Here is a 22773-nt window from a genome sequence, read left to right as displayed (position 1 = left end):
AATGTAGGTTTAAAGATATATTTCAAAGTGCTGTTCCATAATTCACTGTAACTTTTATGCATGTCTAACTGTGTTTAGTAGACAACACTTAAAACTTAGGATAACTTGATGAAGTTCAGAAGCTGAATTATTCAGTAATTAGAAGGATAACTACTCCTACTAAGAAGTAGACAGGCTTTAAATAGTGCTTCAGGAAGCTCGAGAGCCACTTAAAAAACTTGAGGAGAGGAAGCTGATCTTGATCACAGTGAATTCATAATGAACCCATTGTACTATTTTAAGTATTGCCGATATTTATAGTTTGTTCATTTTTGGTCTTTCATGAAGAGCCTTTTTCATATTGCAACCTCAGTCTGAAAAAAAAAAGACATTCTTTTAACTGGGGGCATGGTTTAGAAACAAAGCTTGTGCCATTCTAAAACATTTGCATTACTGTGAGATCTCAAATTTAATGTGAAAGTAAATACTATACTTAGTTTGCAGTTCCCCAGGTAGCAAATACAGAGATTTCTTTTAATTTTTTTAATATAATATATATATATAATATATATTATATTATATATATATATAATATATATATATAACTTTTTATATTTTTTTATAACTTTTATGACAAAGTACCTAGGAGGATTCTGTATTGCAACTAAATGACTTGTTTGGATTAAAAGAACTCGTCTTGGGTAGAATTAAAGAAGAAGCTCTAATAATTTTGTGGACTTAATGCGCAGAATTTTAATAATTTCAGTATTTTGGATTCCTTCTGTGCTTTGACATTTGGACCTTTTGTTTTACTTCATGCATGCTTCAAAGGTACTTACATAGGTATTTTTATAATTCCATGATTTAATGTAAGATTGTTTTAATGAAGTCAGTATTTCACCTTCCGTAAAATGACAACTGCTTTGTGTAAAGCTTAAAAACAAGTGAAAATGGGTAATAAGTCTTCTGGAAATGCACACACTTAAAATTCAGTTTAGAGTACAACTTGGTTAGTTCTGTTTGCCTTCAGGAAGATGTTCCATTATTCTTCTGCCTTCCACAGAAACTCTGCTAAGGTGTGAGGTGTAGATAATTCTGCTGAGCACATTCTAAGTAGTAGGTTTGGGAGTTAATTCTGAAATGTTCCCTGTATCAATCTGTGAGGAAAAGGGCTCATTCTACTCCATCTGCTGTTGGAAAGGGAAACTGAACTGCTTCATTGAGTTGGCTGGCTTTTTTTGGTGTGCATTTTAACTCATCTGTTAAGAGGCCATCCCATAACCAGGCAGACCCATAACAAAATCAGAAGACAGTGATTCATTGAAGAATCTTTGCAGAAGGCTTCCCCCACTACATTTCTTTTTCTGTTTTCCACTCAGAATTTTGGCTGCCTTTGACTGTGGAGACCTGCAAGTCTCAGGAGTTCTCCAGCAGGAGTTGTGGCTTAGACTGAAATCAAGAGGGCATCAGTGATTACAACTCACCTCACCCTCAAGCAGCATGTGGAATTAGGAAGTTTGCAAACATCCCCTGCCCCTATTTTGGTGTTACAGAATACAACGAGCAGCAGTTGGACTGTGAGTCAGCTAGCTCTTCATGCAGCTGCAGCATCATACCCTTTCCTGGGCTTGGTGCAATATGATGAAGTGGCAAAAAAGTTGAGCTGGCATTCCTGAGGCAAATTACTGCTTTCTCCTGGTTCAGTTTCTCTTCCTCCTCCAAGCCACTTCACAGGTATTCCAGTAGAGAAAAAGAGGAGCTAGAAGGAGGAAGAGGAGACAGACCATCATCACATATTCAAGGTAGATAACCTTTCAATTTCTGGTTCAGAAAGAGCCCTAATGAGGAGAGAAGGCAGTGGTACAGGATGCCACATGGACAATGGAGGATGAAACTGTTCCTCTTGCCAGGACTAAGTAAAAATTGGTCGGAAATCTAATAGGCATTTTAACTTGACAAAAAACATTCCGCGTGTTAAAAGATTATGGAAATAACAAACATCCCATGCCACAAATACAATAACCCTCAAAGTATAGCTGCTAGCCACTGAGACATGTTCCTTGGAAGAAGTCTTTAGGTTGAAAGTCTTCTACTCTGGAAATTGCAGTCAGTTTAGGATAAGGCTCATAAACTGCAGTATATTCTGCTTTCACTGTCAGGACTTCGCTGTTTTGAATTATTGGCAATGGTACAGGGAGTGACATATTTAGTGGAAGTCTGCCTTGAAATTATTACTTAAGTTCATCAAACTTTCCACAGATTTCTTTGAGGACTCCGTTTATGCTTTTTTTATAACTTTTATGACAAAGCTGCTGATACTGATTGCCTATACCCATGTCACAATTTTCTGTGGTTCAGTCTTCCTTTTTTCTGCAAGAAATCATGTGTTTATCTGTTATAAGAAATATCTTCATCCATGACTGCCTTTGAATACTATCAAGAAAACAGCCAGTATAAGGCAACTACTCTTTTCAGCCATCAAAAAATAAGCTATTGCAAGCTTTTCATCTCAGCTCCCTTGTTGTAGTCTTTGTTTCATATTTAGAGACAAGATACTGAGGATATCCCTTGCCTGTATTTGAAAACCTGAGACTTTTATGCTTCCTATTCTTCATATCCTTAATATCCTGAATCTAAACTGAACATTTTAATGTGTTTTTTCTGTTTTTTTTTTTTTTTTTGGTGGGTTTTTGTTTGTTTTTGTTTTTGTTTTGAGTGCTGGGAATGTTTGTCACTGAACAGAACAACACAGATTAGATGCACTGTTGTTTATATGCTGAAATTTTGCTGCATCTCTTCCCTCCTCCTCCCCTGTGGTTCCCTTTTTTGGCTTTTTGCTTGTGTTCTGCTTTAAGACTGTCATTGGTTTTGTGCCTTCTTTGGCACATTGGACCTTTGGAGAAAGGGCTACTTGGTATTGCTTTAGAAGAGCACTGAAGTTTTATACAGTGTCTAGAACACATCTGTGTAAATGTGTTACACAAAATATGCTTAATGTCTTTTCTCTGGTATTAGCAATTCAAATCTGTATGGTCACAGTAGTGTCCTTTTCCAGCTGAGGATTTCTCAGAATAGCAGAGCATTTGATTCTGTCCAAGATAAATTTGTTTTTCCTGTTCTTTTTCTCTCCATATTGGTACAGGGAACATTTGTCTTTTTTTCATTATAGTGGCAAAGAATTTTTTAATGCTTGGACGCTGTGGTGGAATACTTGAAATCTTGCTGCCCAATTTGGTTCAAGGAAATGAAGTTCCATTAGTAAATACAGACACCATGTTTATGAGTCAAATATAATTTGCTGTGGAAGTTTCAATCTTACCCTTACAACCTTTTTGAATTTGTGGAGGAAAATTTATCCAAGGATTTATTGCAGCATCTCCTGTATTACCTATAGCTCAGAAATGATTGTGTTGGTGACTGAATTACTTTGTGCCAGCTGAATCGTGATACTTGCTTTTGTGTATGTCTTTAGCCTGTGCCAGACAGCACCTTCAAATAAGCTTTGTCAAGACAGCTGGAAGGTCTTGCATTTTCCCAGGTATTATGATGGGCTGATAGGACCTTCTCTGATTTACTGTAGCCCAGCAGATGCTTGGTAAATTCTATCATGTATCTCAGAACACGGAGAATGGTTAAAAATGATCTAATTTTAATTTACAGACTGATGTAGCCCTTGTTTTAGTTTTGGTGTTAGACCTTTTTTATCTGGTTATTTTCAACCCTCAGGAAGAACCTAAGAAAGTTCGATTTGACTATGACTTATTCCTGCATCTTGAAGGCCACCCACCTGTAAATCACCTCCGCTGTGAAAAGCTCACATTCAACAACCCGACAGAGGAATTCAGAAGAAAGCTGCTAAAGGCAGGAGGGGTGAGTCCTGCACCCACGTCAAAAGCAGTTACAAAGATTTTGCTGCTCATTGCTGGTGCATTATTACTGTTAAAAAGGTTGACCAGGCGGTGCAACTAAGTGAAGTGTTCTTGTTATTAATGTAGTAGATTCCTCTTAACAATGAAATGATTCGTGTTTGATTCTACTTAGGCCTTATACATGAAGCATTGCTTGCTTGCCACTCCAGAGATAAAGTATAGCAGAGCTGTTGTGATGAGAGTTAGACAAAAAGAACATAAAATTTCTCTCTTTCAAAGGTAAATGGTTCTACATAACACAAAATGAATTCAATAGTAGTTGAGCAACTTAGAAAGTAATTATTAATAAACACACTGGAATTTATATAATGTATGAATACTCTGAACCAGAAAATGAACCAAGACTTCTTCACATATTTGTAGAATTAATGGGTACAAAAAATCCCAAAGTAAGTTAGCCATTTTATAAGGTGCAGAGGGTTAGAACTTCAGGAATATACTTGTATTTTGTCTGTTGGTGGAAATCACTCTACTAAGTGTACTTAGTAGTACTCAGTACAGCACAGTGCTACTTTTACACAATAACAGAACACTCATTCTGGCTGGATCAACGCTCCTTGCTCTGCTGGGGCTCAAGAGTGGCTGCTCAGGGCTTCACTCAGCTGGGGCATGAAACCCCCCAGGCTGGAGCCTTGGCTTTGTGGCCAGGCAGTCATAGAATCATAGAATCACCAAAGTCGGAAAAGACCTAAAAGATCATCCAGTCCAACCATTCACCTATTACCAATAGCTCCCACTAAACCATGTTCCTCAACACAACACCCAATCGTTCCTTGAACACCCCCAGGGTCAGTGACTCCACCACCTCCCTGGGCAGTGCATTCCAGTGCCTTACCACCCTTTCCGAGAAGTAATATTTCCTAATGTCCAGCCTGAATCTCCCCTGCCGCAGCTTGAAACCATTCCCTCTTGTCCTGTCACTAATGACACGAGAGAAGAGGCCAACCCCCAGCTCACTACAACCTCCCTTCAGGAAGTTATAGATAGTAACAAGGTCTCCTCTGAGCCTTCGCTTCTCCAGGCTGAACATTCCCAGCTCCTTCAGCCGCTCCTCATTTGGTCTGTGCTCCAGACCCCTCACCAGCTCTGTCGCCCCTCCCTGAACATGTTCCAGGGCCTATGTCTTTCTTGCAGTGAGGGGCCCAAAACTGGACACAGTACTGGAGGTGCCGCCTCACCAGTGCTGAGTACAGGGGAACAGTCATCTCTCTGCTCCTGCTGGCAACACTGTTTCTGATGCAATCCAGGATGCCATTGGCCTTCTTGGCCACCTGGGCACACTGTTGGCTCATGTTCAACTGAGCATCAGTCAATACCCCCAGGTCCATTTCCTCTACGCAGTCTTCCAGTCACTCAACCCCAAGCCTATAGCACTGCCTGTGGTTATTGTAGCCAAAGTGCAGGATGCAGCATTTGCTCTTGTTGAACCTCATCCTATTGGCTTCAGCTCATCTCTCCAGCCTGTCTAGATCCCTCTGTAGGGCCTCGCTACCCCCAGGCAGATCCACACTCCCAGCCAACTTGGTGTCATCTGCGAACTTACTGAAGGTGCACTTAATGCCCTCATCCAGGTCATCAATAAAGATATTGAAGAGGACAGGCCCCAGCACCGACCCCTGGGGACTGGCCACCAGCTGGATTTAACTCTATTCACCACCACTCTCTGAGCCTGGCCCTCCAGCCAGCTCCTTACCCAGCCAAGAGCGTACCCATCCAAGCCATGGACTGCCAGCTTCTGCAGGAGAATACCGTGGGAGACAGTGTTAAAGGCTTTGCTGAAGTCTAGGGAGACCACATCAGTAGTCTTTCCTTCATCCAGCAGATGGGTCACTAGATCATAGAAGGAGATCAGGTTAATCAAACAGGATCTGCCCTTCATGAACCCATGCTGGCTAGACATGATCCCCTGGTTGTCTTGTACATACTGCATGGTCTCCCTCAAGACAATCTGCTCCATAACCTTCCCTGGCACCGAGGTCAGGCTAACAGGCCTGTAGTTCCCTGGATTCTCCTTACAACCTTTCTTGTAAATGGGAGTCACATTGGCAAGCCTCCAGTCTTTGGGACCTCACTAGTCAACAAGGAGTGCTGATAGATGATGGAAAGCAGCTCAGCTATCACCTCCACCAGTTCCCTCAGCACTCTTGGGTGGATCTCATCCAGCCCTATGAACTTGCGGCAGTCCAGTTGGAGTAGTAAGTCTCTGACCGTTTCTTCCAGAATCACAGGGGGGTTAGTCTGCTCCCCAGACAAGACTACCAGGTCAGACCAGTTATCCCCAGGGTACCCCACACTCTGACTTTTAAAGACAGACGTAAAGAAGGCATTCAGAATCTCTGCCTTTTCCCTATCCCCAGTGGTCACATTCCCATCCTCATCCAGCAAAGAGTGGATATTCTCCTTTGTCCTCCTCTTACTGTGTCAGTTGAGAGTTATCTGTTGACAGTCCTTTTGGTCAAAAGGCTTCTCATCTCCAGCTTGAGCTTCTTGTGTCTCAGCTTGTGTTTCTGCCTCTCACCTTCCATCTCACACTATGTGTAAAGCCTGGCTACCTCTCCTCCATTCCCTGATGCTGGGGCTGCAGCTGGATGTCCTTGAAGCCTCCCCTTCTCATGGATGAACCAATCTTGCTCCACAGCCTTGGCTCACGTGGCTAAGACCCCAGCCCCTGCTATCACTTGCTCTGGTGCCGTGTCCTGATCCAACAACTCCAGGCACTGCTACATAGGTGCACATTTGGCTTCTGCTCAGCTGAATGCCACCAGTGCCCCAGCTTCCTTTATGGGACTAAGGGGCTGCAGGTCTCAGAATTTGTCCTGATGGTGTTTCATGAGAATTCTGTTAATCTGTTCCTCCAGCCTGTCTGGGTCCCTCTTGGTTGCTGTCCTGCTCTTGAGTATTGTTTGCTTCATTTCCTCAGTAGGCTGATAGGATAAGCAAACCAAAGCTCTGCATGACTACATTAGGCCGATATCTATACTTTTGACCAGTCGTAAGTAACAGAAGTGGTTAGACTTATCTGGTACAATTGTATAAAAGTAGGTTCAGGGGTGATGATAAGAGGGATCTGGTTTGTGAATAATCTCTTTGAAGAGTGTCTGTGAAAATAAAACAAAAATGAGTAGCAGGCACAGTCTGAAAGACCTTATTATCTTCCTGGAGAAGAGAACTGTTATGACTGTAGAGGTATTGAAATAGAAGCGTGAGCTGTGTTTTATGTTTGCATTTATTAGGTGCAAGAGGGTATCCATGTCTGGACAGTGTATTGCCTTTTTAGTGTGTTTCCAAATAAAACATCAAGATTGTATTCTGGAAAACTTCATGAGCAGCTGCTTTAATATTAATCATATCAGGTCAGTTGTTAATAAACAAGTTTCACCCACAAGTGTAATAAATCTAAATGTATGCTGGTAGGAACTCTGGGAGGGTGGAATGGGTAAAGAGAAAGAAAGAAGAAAAAACATTAAGTGACCTTTCATTATCAATTTTCTGCACCTTCTATTGTTAGGTTTCATGAATTAATAAAAGCAAAAATGCTACTTCATTGTAAACAGTGAAATATGGGATGTTCTAATAAAATTGTTTCCTTGAATGTTCACATCATTGTCTTTTGTCTACTGGAGGAAGCAAACTGTGTTTTTTATATTTCATACTGTTTCCCAGTTTCCTTCCATGAAATGAGTCCCTTTTTCTTGAGACTGTCGTGTTTCACGCTTCCCTCTCTAGGTTTTCTGACCTAGGGCTATGTCCAGCCAACTCAGGAGAGATGATTTAATAACTTTGTCTTTATGAAGGGCTCTTAAATCGTCCAACATTGAAAGGCCCATAATACTTCTGTTAAATTGAAATATGACCATTATTTTTCTTTGGCTTTTGTTGATGTCATGGAAAGCTGGTTCTCACTTCCAAGTGTAGTTGGACTAGACCACTGAATTAATCCACGAAACACTAAGTTAGTTGTAACTGCAGTTTGTTAGGCTAAGGACACTTACAGTAAAACAAAGTACAAGAGGTGGGTTTTGCATTTACTGAAGTCAGTAGTTAATAATTCTAGTCACTGAATTTCTTTGATTGGCAACAAGGCAGACAAAATCAAGTTCATATTCTTCAAAATGAATTAGGTACTGTATTAATGTAAAATGTTGAGTGGTAGCTTTAGGAAGAGCACTTGAAGGTGGAGGTCATTGTTGCTATGCTTGTAATTCACAGTGTAAAGTGCTTTATTTCTGTGCACTTCACATTGCAGCTCTTGTTATTGCTCTCCAGGGAATAGCCATGGGACATGTAGTTCAACTAAAGTCAACTACTAAACATGGCATTTTTCATTTTCATAAACTTACTTATGTAACAGGCACTATACCCTTCCCCAGGGAACAGTGCAGGCTTTATTGTAAAATAGTAAGCAACTGTCACATTGTTTATACGTAAACCAAAGCGTATGCTTGAAGGCAGTAGAGGTTAGGAAAACAGCTGTAGTTTGTATTCACAATTGGAAGTACTTGGCTTCATTCAGTAGATGAACCCAGACTTTCTCTGAGATATTCATGCTTTCTTACTCAGAATAGACTTGTCTGTCTCTTGCTATGGAGTTTTCTTGAGCTGTCTCTTGAAGGTTCATGACTTTGCTCTTCAGTCAGGCTGTGTCTCAAATGCAAGCTACTATCAAAGAGAAAAACAGTTGCTCTAGCAGCTATCTTTCAGACTAATAACCTGTTTTTTTAAATGAAAAAATATGAAACTGCAGACACATTGCAAGTGTCTTCTCATGGCTCCCTTCCCCACCTTCTCCATATGTATGCCCTCTTTTCTAAGCATAGAGGTCTGACTGGTTCTCCTGCAGTTGATTGGGAGTGTAAGAGTAATGTTTAGGTATTAAAAGTAATTAAACAAATAAGAAAACAAACTTAGCATAGCTTTGCAAAGCTTCTATGTCACTTCAGCTAAGGCAAACAATATATTTTGAGTGGTCCCAGTCATTAAGTTTAACACTATGGAATATTTCTATCTTAATGTTACATTTGCTATCATGAGAACTGAAGCATGAAAGTACCCTCAGTCTTCAGTCACAGGAGGTCACCAAACTGCTGATTTTTCTCTTCCAATATAAGAAATACTTTTTGGCTCTTGCAGAGAGAATGATTTGATTTGGCTTTAGAGACACTGTTTCTGTGTTCAGGCAGGAAAATAGAAACCTTTGGTTCAGTTTTACTAAGCGCCTGTCGAATTTGCAAGTCCATTACCAAGCTCTTCAGAAATAATTATTTCTACTATTAACCTACTATTAGCTGGCCTTACTTTTGTAAATACAAACAAATATGTATGGAGAAAAAAGAGTACACTGAGCAAATCCAGACAAAATATTCTGTGTAATTATTTACACTGTCTTATTCTGTATAAATTCTAAATGATGTGTCTTTTATGAGGTGTTATCATTTTCACAGTAAACTTGAATTTTTTTCCCTCAGCTTCCCCAGCATAGTACTTAATGATGAGAAACTAGTATTTATGTGAACGTGACTAATTTAAATTAGCAATGTATGTCACAGTTTAACCTGTTTGAAATCCTAGAAGGCATATTATGTACAAGTGATGACTCTGGTGGTTATTTGACTTTTCACCAAGGAAATTCTGTGCACGCTCTCTTACAGAGCTCTTGCTCTGGATACTATGCAAAATTATACATGACTAAATACAGCAGGATTGAAGTTTTCATCAATTAAATGCTGTAAAGCATTATCATTATATAACTATTACTTCCTAGATTAGTCAGTTACCATTTCTGCTTAGTTTCAGCATTTAAAACCTGGAAATCTAAGTGGAAAAAGGAAGCTTTGCTATTCTTCTTTAGGAATATGGGAAGAGAGATGATACTAACAGGGAAGTTATACTCAGTTAATGATAATCTTCAGTATTAAGTAGATTTTGTGTGTTGAAACCCACTAAACCTGTTTATAAACAAAGCATGACTTATCTGATATATTGTTAGCAGTGCTCATTCTATTGCTGTTTTGGATTGCACATCTTTTATTTTCAGAAAAAAAAAAAAAAAAAAAAAAAAGAAAATGCTACCTAATCTTAGAAACTAATTAATTTTGAAGATACTGAATAATTAAATTAGATTTTGACTCCGAAAAGCTTAGGCTTACTCAAGCGTCGCTTCAGTGTTACGCAGTTTTTGAATCTTGCAGGAAAAGGTTGTGGAACTGTTGTCAATTCAAGTCAATGTACCTTTGTCTCTCTGCTGCAAATAACGTTTGTACTGTGAAATGCTATTGCCTTTTTGGTAGAAGAAGCAAAATCAGTCATTTACTCCTTCAAATGTAGTATACAGACAATATTGCAGGCTTGGATTTCCATTCATAAAAGGAATGTTCATAACATTACTGCAACCTTGCATGGTTAGTAATGATATGGTTTGAAGTTTCAGAATCAGGGCATGCAGGAAGAGGTCATGTTTAGAGTAGCAGTGATTCCTTTTAGCAACAATTCTGTTGCTATTGTCTGTTTTCTTTAAAATGATTTTGGAAATACATGTGGCTGTGCTCCTTCATCAAGGTAACTCTCTTTAAAGGCAGCTGATCTACTAGCAGGTCAAGGAGGAAGAAAAACATTGAGATGGGTGAAGATTTAGGGGAAAAAAATGAACTACCAGAGGCAGAAGGTTTGGTTTTGAGATTAAAAAAACAACACTGCTTTCTGTTTTATTTCTGGAAGCTTTGTGTTTTCGCTGTATAAAATGTGAGAAATACATTTCATGTTGCTTCATAAACCTGCGTAATACATGTTTTAATGCATGATGAAATCATGAGGATCTCCCTCTTCTCTCTGATCCCTTTTTCTTTTCAACCCTTCTGTGTTAGAATAGTTGGCTTTTACCTGGAGCCAACTTTAGATAATCCCTGCCCTCAAGCAGCATTATATCTTTAAGCTTGTACTTTTCGTAACTAGGTAATTGAATTTTCTTTAAATGATATACTACTTTAGTTTCAGGCAGATAACTTAAAAGAATTCAAAGAGGTTTTCTGTCCTTTAGGCTGTGGGTTTCTGTTAGAGGTATTATTACTTTCTTGAATAGAAATTGTTGTTCAGAGCAATTGTTTTTGTTGTTATTCTTAGTAATGTACTGAATGAATTTATTCTTCACTGTAAAATGATGTGGGGTGGCAGCAGCCCAGGACCACACAAAGGAATTTGTTTATTCCATATGCCAGACAAGTATAATTGCATCTTTAGAGCTGCAGAAATGCAGTAGTAATGGGTCGTTTTGCTTGGAATCCTAATAGATGATCTCAGATTTGACTAAAAGTGCTACTTAAATTTTTCAGCAGCTCATTGTGGAGAAATTTTTCTACCTGATCAGAGGCTGCTTTGTGGGGATGTTGGTAAATTACCAGCTCATTAAATGAAACCACAGGTAGCTAGGTGTGGACCCGATGGAAACAGGATTATTCCAGCACTGATGGCCTCCCTGCATTAAGGAAAATAAAAAGTAGAAGACAGACAGGCTTTTTGGTAGTGCTCCATTCCCCTACAGGAGCTCTGATGTGCCTTAACAGAGTCTTAATGTGGAACAACTGTGACAGTTTATACAGTTTCTAACACTGTAACTGCATAGAATGATGGACTGTGATTCCTGCATATCGGGGGACAGGATGTTTGTTTTTAGAAATTTTCAGTAATAGAAGACTTTGAGACTTGTTTCTCTTGCTTTGTATGCCGAGATCTGAAAAGCAGTGCTTAGTGTTCTGAAAGCAGGTTTTCCTTGTTGGCTATGTGGGGTACTCCAACATATTAATCTTGTTGGTAGATAACAGTACTGTCTTTGGCAAGTCAGTTTTTGTAGGGCACTTTGAGAATCAGTTGTAAGTAGGTTTATGTACAGGCATTATGGTTTCATGTTTACTGGAAAAGGGTCCACAAAAAAATGGCTCACAGTTGAATATAGAATGGTTTAGGTTGGAAGGGACCTTTTAAAGACCATTCCAAAAGGACATGGGCAGACTGGAGAGAGCCTCATTAAGGGCTGTGATGATCAAAAGGCTGGAGAAGCTGTCCTATGAAGGAAGACTGAAAGGTATAGGTCTTCTTTCTACAGAATGCTTGGGAGCCTTGTCAAAGGTGGCTACAAAGTGTAGAGGTCTCTCTCTCGATGAGGGAGCCACATGGAGAAGACAAGATGCAATGGGAGAAATTTTGTCTTGATTATAACTATTTTTATAGTGAGAACAATCAATGTGTAATTGTTGTTGTTGATGATGACGGGGAAGGATACACTTTGCCTTTGCCTGGGAAACTGTCTTTTATTTAAAGCAATTAGTGAACAGAAGTGTTAGTTACAAACTCAACATCTGCAGGCTAGTCAAAGCTGTTTGAACTAGAGGCCCGAAAGTATTGCCAGCAGATCAGTTTGAATACTTGTGCATGTAGTGCTTCATAACATACAGCTGTACATAGGCAAAAACAGTATAATTTTTCTCTAGCATTGGAGTGGTAAGAAGAATGTTTAAGAATAAATGCACAGTTCCGTCTTCTATGTCTGCCTATGAGGCCACTAAGCATAAAAGACAGCTATGTCTCTTGTGCATTTGCTGTTACGTGGTGGGAGTTAGTTACTCTACTAGACAATAGCAGCAGAGTGTTAATGTGATATATTTTTATACAACAGTAGGATTTAGTATTGCTTGTTTTGATAATTTTTTCTTGGATACATTATTAGGATGAGAACTTGTTGAACTTCAAAAATTAAGTTATCTCTTCCTAACCTAAACTAAAACTTTAGCATAGAATGGCTTACTAAACGGTGGTGTAGGAAACCACCCAGTTAAGAGTGTAAAAATAAATAAATAATAATGATCAGTTCTTTCACAGAGACAGTGAGATGGAGTGCGTCTCATTTCACATCTGACTTGGATTATTAATGAGCTGCCCATTAACTGCATTAACTCTCTTTGGTGACAGTGGGGCAGGACAGGGAATAACGTCAATGGACTTGTTTTCTCTCTCTTTTTTTTTTTTTTGTTCAGTCATACCTATTGGTTATTTCATGAAACATTACTCTTACTTGTCTTTTTTATTTTTGTCTTCACCAGCATCCTCTGACATGGAGCTATCATCACCTCTCCACATGTACTACATTTCAGACTGATTTTCTTGGGAGTTGGTGTCACTCTCTGACTTTCTGTGTATGTTAGGAAATAGCTATTCTACTATTTTTTGTTCTCTCCCTTGAAGATCTTCCATTCTAACTCTCATGCTCTTCTGAAGAGCACAGGGGCCTCCCTGAAAAAGAGTTACCTGTATATCATCTATGAGCTTGCTGAGAATTCCCTATGGGTCATTAATGAAAACATTAGACAGTTTTGAAACAAGTGTTGACCGAGTCCAGAAGAATACCAGTAGTCACTGGCCTCCATCTGTCCTTCACACATCAGCCGGGCCCTTTCAGCAGTCCAGATAATTCTCCACAAATCTTGTCTGCTTTTTATCCAGTCCATATCTCATAGATCTGGCTGTAAGAAGACTGCAGCAGTTTGCAGAAACCTTTGCTTAAAATCAGTATATACAACAGCTGTTGCTTTCCCCACATCCACAAAACCAACCACCAATAACTGTCACTTCCCTTGTGTTAGTTGGGCAAGAGTAAAGTATGTGTGGAAGAAAGGACAGAGAGAAAACAGTTATTTCCTACTTCTCAATAGTGAGTGATGTTCAGTCATGTCTTGGGAAGCAGGACCTTGACATTTGTAGCAGTTATTTGGGAGGAGAAACATTTCCATATTGAGTGACCCACATCTCCTTCCTCTTTTCCCACTTTTATTTCTGAGTGTGAGATCTTAAAGCATGTGAAGAAATTGTTTGCTCAGAGGGTGGTGAGGCCCTGGCACAGGCTGACTAGTGAAGCTGTGGATGCACCATCTTTGGAGATGTTCACAGCCAGGTTGGATGGGACCATGGGCAGCCTGAGCTTGGTGGGTGGCAGCCCTTTCCATGGCAATGGAATTGAAACTGGATGGTCTTTAAATATCATTTCCACTCCAAAACATTCTATGATTTAGGGATTTTTATTTTATTTTATTTTATTTTATTTTGAAGATGCATGATTAAATAGTGCAACTGATTGCCATGTGTTTCAGATCCAGGTTATAAATGTGAATGAATAAAAAACAATGAGATGAGGGTGTAACAGTTTGCATAAAGAACTAGCATGAGTCTTGTTAAAAACAGCAGTGTGGATTCAGCCTCTGGTGGAGGAATTCTGTGAACTGGTTTTTACGGAAAGGAATCCTGAAAGGAGGTAGGAATAACACTGGAATAGTGTTAGGGAAAGGAATAACACAGCAATTTGACCTGTATTTGTATATTTCCTCTAACTTCCTCTTGACCACATCAAAGACATACTGTGAACTTAGCTAAACCTTTGCTCTGCTCGAGTATAGTCAATATTAAGCTAAATCTCTGAGACAATGGCAAGGCTACAACTAGAACTTCATGCTTTATGTATTGATGAATTCACGGTGTCATTACATGGCTGTTTAAACTTATTTAAAGCTAGGCTCTTGACTCTATCTCACCTTGCTTCACTAACACCCTTACTGGTGTCTGATCCTACTGAGCTGATGACCTGTACGAAGCAGAGCGGTATAACTTGTGTAACGATTGAGAAGTTAATTGCTGTCTTATGTCTCCGAAGTGATTGTAGAGCATGGCAGCACCAGCAAACAGCTCCTTGGACAAGACCTCTTCTCTGAAATTCTAAACTGGCAGGGGATCTACAGTGCAGAAAGCAGGAGCTGAGTAAACAAACAAACAAACAACAACAACAACAAAAACAACAAACAAGCCTCCAAATAGAGTGGATGTAATGGAGACTTCCTACTTTTCTTTTGATGACCTTGCATTCTTGGTGTAGCTATCTTGCTGCTATATGCTCTCATCTTTTGCTTTTTTTGTGTAGGTTTCTCTTAACGTACTTGCGTACAAATGCATGAACAGTATATTCCATAACCTACTGTGAAAGCTGCTGCAATTCTGACATCTCAGTTATTCCACTGGTAGTGTTTAAACTGGATATGTAAAACAGTCTCTTTCCTAAGTTTAGCTAAAGAGGAAATGCATTGCACTTAAAAATATGTTTCTGAAGGCTTTTTGCACTTTTTTCATGTTTTGCTCACCAAGATCAAATATTTTAGAAGAGTTGTAAGATTGTTAATGCTATTCTTTGAGAAGAAGACCAGTGATTCTCTCTGATTTAGGAGGTTTTAATCAGGGTCAAATCTTCCGACAGTCATCAGTTTGGAAGGTAGAGGTGTGTATTTTATCATAGGACCCAAGAAAGGAAACTTATAGAAGACTTCCTTGGTGTTTTGTCATCTTTACAGAGCTGATCTGGAATGACAAAGTGGTGTTCTGTTTTATCACACACGTTATTAATCACATGAAATAAAAGTCTGAATCTACAACTACCATTTTTTTTGTGGGATTTATAATGAACCAGCAGGCTAGGAGATAATAATATGAAATTTTTATGGCTCGCCGTTTGGAATGTCCGAGTTTTGTTTTCAGAAAACTGTATGTGTAGAACTAGGACAGATTTGCTGTAGCTTCCAGACTTCAAAAGGTACTGTTACCTGTCCAAGACTTGCAGATTTTTCTTCAGAGAGTCCTCCTGTTTCTAAATATATGATCTGCATGCTGAGACTGTTCATAATCCAAATAGTACTTTAATTTATACTTGTCTAGAAACTGAGAAGTCCATCTAATTTTTTTAAGTGCCAGCTTTCTAAGAATGTGTATTGTACAAATAATAGAAATACAAAATATAGAAATATTTCAAAACTGAAACATATAACTTTAAAAAGAAAATCTGTGCAATTTGTTCTATTTAGTCAGAATTCCGCACCTCAGAGAGAAAATGACAGCTTTTCAACTATGGGAGAAAGATCCTTAGCAGCCTTTTTTTTTCTTTGCTTTTGTTTGATAAGGTGGGACAAGCCCTCATCTCCCTGACTTTATTTCTGCTCACAACCTATGCATCATTTTCTTTCATGAGTGCGTGAACAGAACTGCTTGTTTCAACAAAATACTTGCTTAAACTCTGTAATAATGGGTAATCTTGTATCTGCTTTTGCTGAAAGATTAATTGGTTTTAATGCAAGTGGTGTTTTCTGTAATGAAGTTGGTGGATTTAAAACACTGCATTAAGTTCAGCTTAAAGGATAACAATCTTATTTAACAATTCGCTTGATTGGTTTTGTTAGAGAAGAGAGAGAAAATTATTTTTTCTCTATCGTTATCTGTTGTACAGGCTTATGGTCTTCTGGCTACAGCTAGGATAGGTAATTTTCTTTATATTGGCTGGTTTGATGCTGTATTTTGGATTTAGGAGAAAACACACTGAGCAGTGCAGCACTGAGCCAAGGGCATTTCAGTTTCTCATACTGTCATGCCAACAAGGAAACTGGAGTTGGGGGTGGTGGTGGTGAGAAGCTGGAAGGAGACAAAAAGAGTACAGTGACCCAAACTGGCCAAAAAGATGTCCCACAGTAACTGGCATCATATTGAACTATAAGCAGAGGGAGTTGGCCAAGGAAGATTCCTCTGCTTGGACAGTGGCTAGTCATCAGGTAACAAATGATGAACAATTGCATTGTGTGTTACTTCTTTGTTTATTATTCTTATCTATTTATTTATTATCCCTTTTATTTCTGTCCTATTAAACTGTATCTCAACCTTTCTATCTCTTTTTTTTTGGTTTGCCTGTTTCCATTGTTTTCCATTCTCTCACTGTGCAAGGCTGAGCTGTGTGATTCTTGGCTGCCTGCTGGCTTAAGCCACAATAGATATTTACATTGGGCTACACTTTTCTTATCACTGGTTATTTGTTACTTCTGCCCCTCCTTGTGTTCAGCTATGCTGAATTCAGCCAAAACCCTAGGTAAGCTGAGGTTAGATAGTATTCACATGCCAAAAAAGCATGTGAATATTCTCTTACCATGGTTCACAATAGCTAGTTGCAGCTGACTTTGCTGTGAATACAGGATGGATGCTACTGTTTTCTGCCTTGTTGGTCTTAGTATTTCTGTCCCCTTTGTGCTCTGGATTACCAGTCTGAGAAATGAAAAAGGGAAACTGGGTACTAAATTTGTTATGTGCCCTGTGTGGGGTGTTACTTAACAACATTTGCTGAATACATGCATAGTTCTTAAAAATATTTTTTTGGTATGTGAACCTATGGAAGAGGAAGTAACCTAAGTTTTGACTTAGATTGCCTGCATTAGCCTCCCCAGGATTCCAGTTGCAGTTTTGACATATGCTCAATTTACAGGCCAAAAAAAAGTCATAGTTATTACCTAGGCATGTCTCTTAATATTCTCTAAGCTACCACATCTTTTGAACAGTGTTTACTGCAAAAAGATTTATTTTGAGCTTATGTTTAATATATAAATGAATAAACAAAGAAATTGAAATCCTGACTTGAAAAGCAGTAGATAGTAAATAATAGCCCCTTTTGACTTGTACTGACTGGAGAGTTAAAATGTGGAGTATACATATCTACACCTTAGATTTGCCACTGAATGTGCTAACCATAGGGCACTAATCTACAACTGGCTGAATTATCTGAGGTCCCTGGGGTTTATCGGTTTGTACTTAGGAACCTTTGAAATCAAGACTGGCAGTTAGAACCTTGTTACAGCAAAAATGTTTGGTCACCAGCCTTCCAATTTTCCGTACCCTAGGTAAAGTAGAAGCTTGAAGTTAGAAATTGAGTATCATAACACCTATCCCTTCCTCCCTCCTTCCTGTGATCAACATTACTCCTTCATTCTTGATACTAATTTCTTCTCCTCCTCCATGAGGTCAGTCCTTAGCAGTTCTTTGCTGCTCCTTCCTCTTATAAGCTTTTGCCCTGATTCAGTGTGGGTTCTGTTACTGTTAAGACCACAGTTATTCAAGAACTGTTTCTAGTGTGGGCTCTCCATGTGCTGTAGCCCTTCTAGGTATATCCATCTGCACTGGTGTGTGGTCTTATCTGGGCTATGTATGAATGTCTCTGGAAGGGTTCTCTCCACAGGCTGCAGGTAAATACCTGCTCTGGCACCTGGAGCATTTTCTCCCCTTGCTTCTTCTCTGACTGTGGTATTTGCACCGCAGTTTCTCACCATTTGATTTTCTTCATCTCAGTCTTAAATATTTTGCTAGAGGCATAAAAAGCTTTGCTTTGGCATTCAGCTGTGTCTTGCTGTGAGGCTGTTGCAGCTAACTGGAACTCACTGTCTATATGGGGTCACTTTTCTGAGGTCACCGCTGCTACCACAACCTTGCCACCCTTGGCCAACATGATCTTCTGTTGTGCTGCTTTAGTGGAGAGCAAAAACATACGCACATACGTATTTCTGTATGGGACATCATTAGCTTGCAGATCTTTCTTGAGCAGGTAGGACAAACATACAAGTGTTCTTCCAGACATTGCCTGGGACAAGGGAAAGAAACCTAAGTACACAATGCCACGTAAAAAACTGTATTAGAAGAAGTTCTGCAGTTTTTTGAGGGTGCACTGAAATTGTATAGAAATTGAGGGATATAATTCATTCATTCAATAGTGGATGGCTGAGTGATTTCACTAACTCATTCCTTGTTGAAAAGAAGCAAGGATAGTGTTTGCTGTATTAATTTTGTTTTCATACCAAAGTGATTTGCTAGTTACTTAGGTGAGATTGATGGTAGTAGTTGACTTAACATGCTTTCCCTCTTTTAACAGATTATGGTTATGACAGATGGCACGTCGTTCTCTTCAGGTCAGAGCCTTCATCTTCCCAACCTTCCTAGTAACTCCCTGTCTTTTTCTGAAGCAAAGAAGAAATCATCTCACGGGCCAAAGGTGAGACTTAGTTGTTTAGCAAATATTTGAGCCATCATGGCTTTTCCTGGGAAATAACTTGAGAAGGAGGGTCTCTCTAGGTATTTCTTTTTTAGGTTGTGACATAGTCCAGTGATGTCAATATATAATAGGTGTGTGTGTATATATATTATTATATATAATAATAGGTATAAACATTTATTCAGTGTAAACTTACTGTTAGCCTCATCACAGTAATGCAGAACAGGGATATAAGTGAGAGTTGGTGCTAAGTGAAGTATTGCTTTACTAGTTTTCAAACAAGCACAGGTATTTTCCTCTTTTTCCAGATAGAATTCTAATTGCCTGTTGTACTATTATGAGATTCAGGGGATGGAAATGTGATTTCTGTTTTTAATTACCAGCCTGGGAAACAAGGAAGTGCCTCACATTCATGTGTTCAGAAGTCACCAGTATCCTGTTTGTTGTTTAGAAATGTAATATTAACTTGTATTTACAACTTTGTATTTCGAAGTAGTTTATCTTTAATTACTGCGGGATACGGGCAGATATTGGTATATGTATTAGTGTACATATATATCATATTGAAATTTCAAAATTGACTTGCTGTTAGTAGGAGCTTCGCACTGTAAGCTTGCCAAAAAACATTTGTTTTGGCTTGTTGATCGCAGACCCATTCTGTGTATTTGTGATAAAAATTTAGATAATGCTGTGGAAGTTTTTCCTCAAACTTTTTTGCAATTATTTAGTTTTCAGTTTTTTTAATTTATTTTTTCTCTCAACATTTAAGGCAGGTCTACACGAGGAAAAGAAAAAAAAAAATAATGTTTCCATTCACTCTTATTTTCTAGGTTTATTTTCCCCACCATGTTTGTGTTGTAGGTTACTGGTAGAACATTTTTACATTCTGGTGACTAGGTATGGACTCTCCTGACATTTAGCAAGCATCAGAGATGCTTTTAGAATTAATCCATAATGCATTGTATTTTACTTTTGAGACAATCCTCTTTCCACATCTCTTCATTCAGTTAGGGATGATTATTTTGTTGAGGCTTGCATGGTCGGTTGTTGTTTATGCCCAATATTTAAGGTTTTCTCTTTGTCTTATAGGACCCCTAAGTTGTCCCCCTCTCAGAAATCCATCTCATTGTATAACTGTTGAATTTTAAAATGCAATGAAATGCTCAATATAGACAACAGTAAATACAAAGAAGGAGAACCTTCTTAGTAGAAGCATTCTGTTAAACAACATTTACTACTGAGAAGTTGCATGTCAAATCATGTGTGACGTAGCCAGACTGGATCCACAGTTGCCAGTCTGTATAAGGAATAGGCTCTGGCTAAAGTTGAAGGGGGAATCATGGCATGGTACTCAAGCTATGCCTGAAATGTCAGTGAGAGGACATGTTTTACGCTGGTTCTGAATTAATTCTGTTAACAGTGTATGATTCATATGGTGATCTTTTGTTGTGATTTTTTTTTTTTTTTTCTTCCCTGAAATTTAATGGTCATAGTTTAGGAAATGTTAACATCTTTATGTTTACCTTAAAATGTTCCTTGAAGGCCATATCTGATTCTTAGGAGATAAAAAATAGCCTTTGTCTTGCAAATAGCATCAGGCAATAATAACTGCTCATGCTCCACAGCTTTGTAATAGTTTCTCTATCAATTCTTAGATGGTCATTTACTGTTGCTTTTTTTCACTGTGTAGTTCAAAGTTTCTGACATGAATCCTGTGTCTGTAGTTTACCTTTTCTTCTTTTTTATTTAAAGTTTTGTATCTCCTTTTTGCAGGACCCAACTAAGATTCTGAACACGAATAGCAGTAGCGGCAGTAGTAACAGTTTTTCGAAGCCCCACAAGTTAACAAAGGAGCACAAGGAAAAAACTTCTAAAGACTCGAAAGAACAAAAAAGTGCCTTCAAAGAACCTTCCAGGGAACACAACAAATCTTCCAAAGAATCCTCTAAGAAACCCAAAGAAAATAAACCACTAAAAGATGAAAAAATGGTTCCTAAGATGGCCTTCAAGGAACCCAAATCCATGTCCAAGGAGCCAAAATCTGAAAACACCCCCATCCTCACCACTACAGGTGGACAGCAGCAAGAAAAGAAGACCCCTACAAAAAGGCCCTCTGTTCTGGATTCTGATGAACCTTCTGCAAAAAAGAGGAAAAAAAGTGTGTCAGAGTCATTATTTAAAAGCTTTTCTAGTGCGCCATCACTTATTCTTACTTGTTCAGCTGACAAAAAGCAAACAAAGGACAGGTCTCAGCTCAAGATGGGGAGAGTCAAAATTGAAAGTGATACACTGGGAAAGAAGACATCTACTCTGCCACCATTTGATGGTATTATAGACCCCAATGATTCTGACATGGAGGAAAACATGTCTTCTAAATCTGAAGTAAGATGTGTTTTGTTTCTTTTCATATGTGTAAAGTATTCCTTGTCTGTGGGATTGTGTGCTGTATTTGTATTTTCATTTCTCTTCTCCTTTATACTGGTAAATAGTTCAGACTGAAGGGTGTTGACTACTGGCTGTTTAAACTCATGCATTTTGTGCTCCTAATCAAGTGTACGTCATTTTTAAATGTCAGTGATATGACCAACAAGCATAGGGGAGATGCTCACAAATAGTATTAAATAGTATTGCTCTTTGGATCTTGATCTTTTTGATTGATTTTTATTATTTATTTATTTATTTATTTATTTATTTATGGTACACTGAAGGGAATTGGCTTAAATACTTGTATTTCACATGCTCAGGTTTTAGGCTCAAGCATTAGATCATCCAGTGTATTTGGGAAAAGACTGCTGTAAAATAGTGTTGTTTGCTATTTTTCTGCTAAAAAAGTCAGTTCTGTAAATGATGCCAGTTTACTGGTAAAGGTGTTTCTTGAATGGGGAGAATCTATCCAAAATTAGTGGACTTAGTCAACCAGAAAGTTTCTTCTGTGGAAGTTTGCTTTCCTGAAAATGTTTCTTCCATGCCTGCTCATCTGTTTCAAGCACAATATTCTTTTGATGACTAGGATTTAAATCATTCTCCTGTCAGGGTTCAGCTTTAGGAGCATCTTTTATATAGATAGATGATAAGAAGAAAGAAAGGGATAGGAGGAGAAGGCCTGTTTGGTGTCTTCATTTGTGCTTAAGGCTTGAGACAGTAAACAAGATGAAGAGAAAATCTGACTAATTTAGCATATTCAACAATTCTTTTGTTTTATTATATTTCTGTGCCTTCATTACCATTCATAGCTGTGCTTGTGCTCTCTGGAACAGGCTGTGAGGAGGTAGCAGCAGTTAGATTCTTCATAAAAACATGTGGCTGAGAGAGATCTCACGTCTCTGTTGTGTTTCTAAATTGGCATTTTAATGCATGGACATCTAAGGCATGCAAAGGCTATACAGTCTGGGAGGTGTTTAAAATGATAGGCCCCTCTCTACAGCACTGCTGAAGTTGTGTTTATGATGTTCCCATTAAACCTGAAAATGTTCATACTTAATAGCTTAAGTGTAAATTAGATTTAAATGTCTTTAAAATAGATTATTTAGCTTACTATGAGTCATGACAATACCCTAAGACTTACCACCTACCCTTGATGTAGCCAGACAGTCAGCACTGAGTTTGATTTTAGACTTCTTATTTACTCAGGTGCCTATGTAAAGGCGTATACATTTCTACATCTGATCTTCAATATTCTTCAAAAAGGAAAGAATTAATAAAAACGACTGCTGTGTAACTGGAATCTTCCAAATGCAGACACTGCAGATTTGTGTGCTGCATAGCAGCTTGCGGATGACTGATTTGTAAAGGATATAGATAGGTGCTTACAATAATTTTTCATTGTTGATGTGTGTTGCCATCTTTGTCTTGCAACTTCCTGCCTTTTATCAATAGTATAATGTTCATCCTCTTGTTTTTTTTCATAGAGACTACTCAACTCCTCCTGTCCTGCTGATTGCCATCCAACTGGATGGTTGTCCCTGCAGGATATGAGGGGTGCCTTAA

General features: G+C 38.6%; 1 protein-coding gene across 1 annotated transcript in view; it reads left to right on the top strand.

Moving 5' to 3' along the window:
• The window catches only part of MLLT3 (MLLT3 super elongation complex subunit), a 104522-nt gene that overhangs the window by 56530 nt on the left and 25219 nt on the right, over nucleotides 1–22773 (top strand). The window contains exons 4-6 of the mRNA XM_072359510.1: nucleotides 3706–3849; nucleotides 18667–18786; nucleotides 20560–21168. Of these exons, the coding sequence (XP_072215611.1) occupies nucleotides 3706–3849; nucleotides 18667–18786; nucleotides 20560–21168 (873 nt within the window). The remainder of the gene's footprint in view (nucleotides 1–3705; nucleotides 3850–18666; nucleotides 18787–20559; nucleotides 21169–22773) is intronic.

The sequence above is a fragment of the Excalfactoria chinensis genome, chromosome Z, assembly GCF_039878825.1.
Source record: "Excalfactoria chinensis isolate bCotChi1 chromosome Z, bCotChi1.hap2, whole genome shotgun sequence".
Classification (NCBI taxonomy): domain Eukaryota; kingdom Metazoa; phylum Chordata; class Aves; order Galliformes; family Phasianidae; genus Excalfactoria; species Excalfactoria chinensis.
Note: the sequence above shows the minus strand (reverse complement) of the source record. Positions and strands in the feature narration are given on the sequence as shown.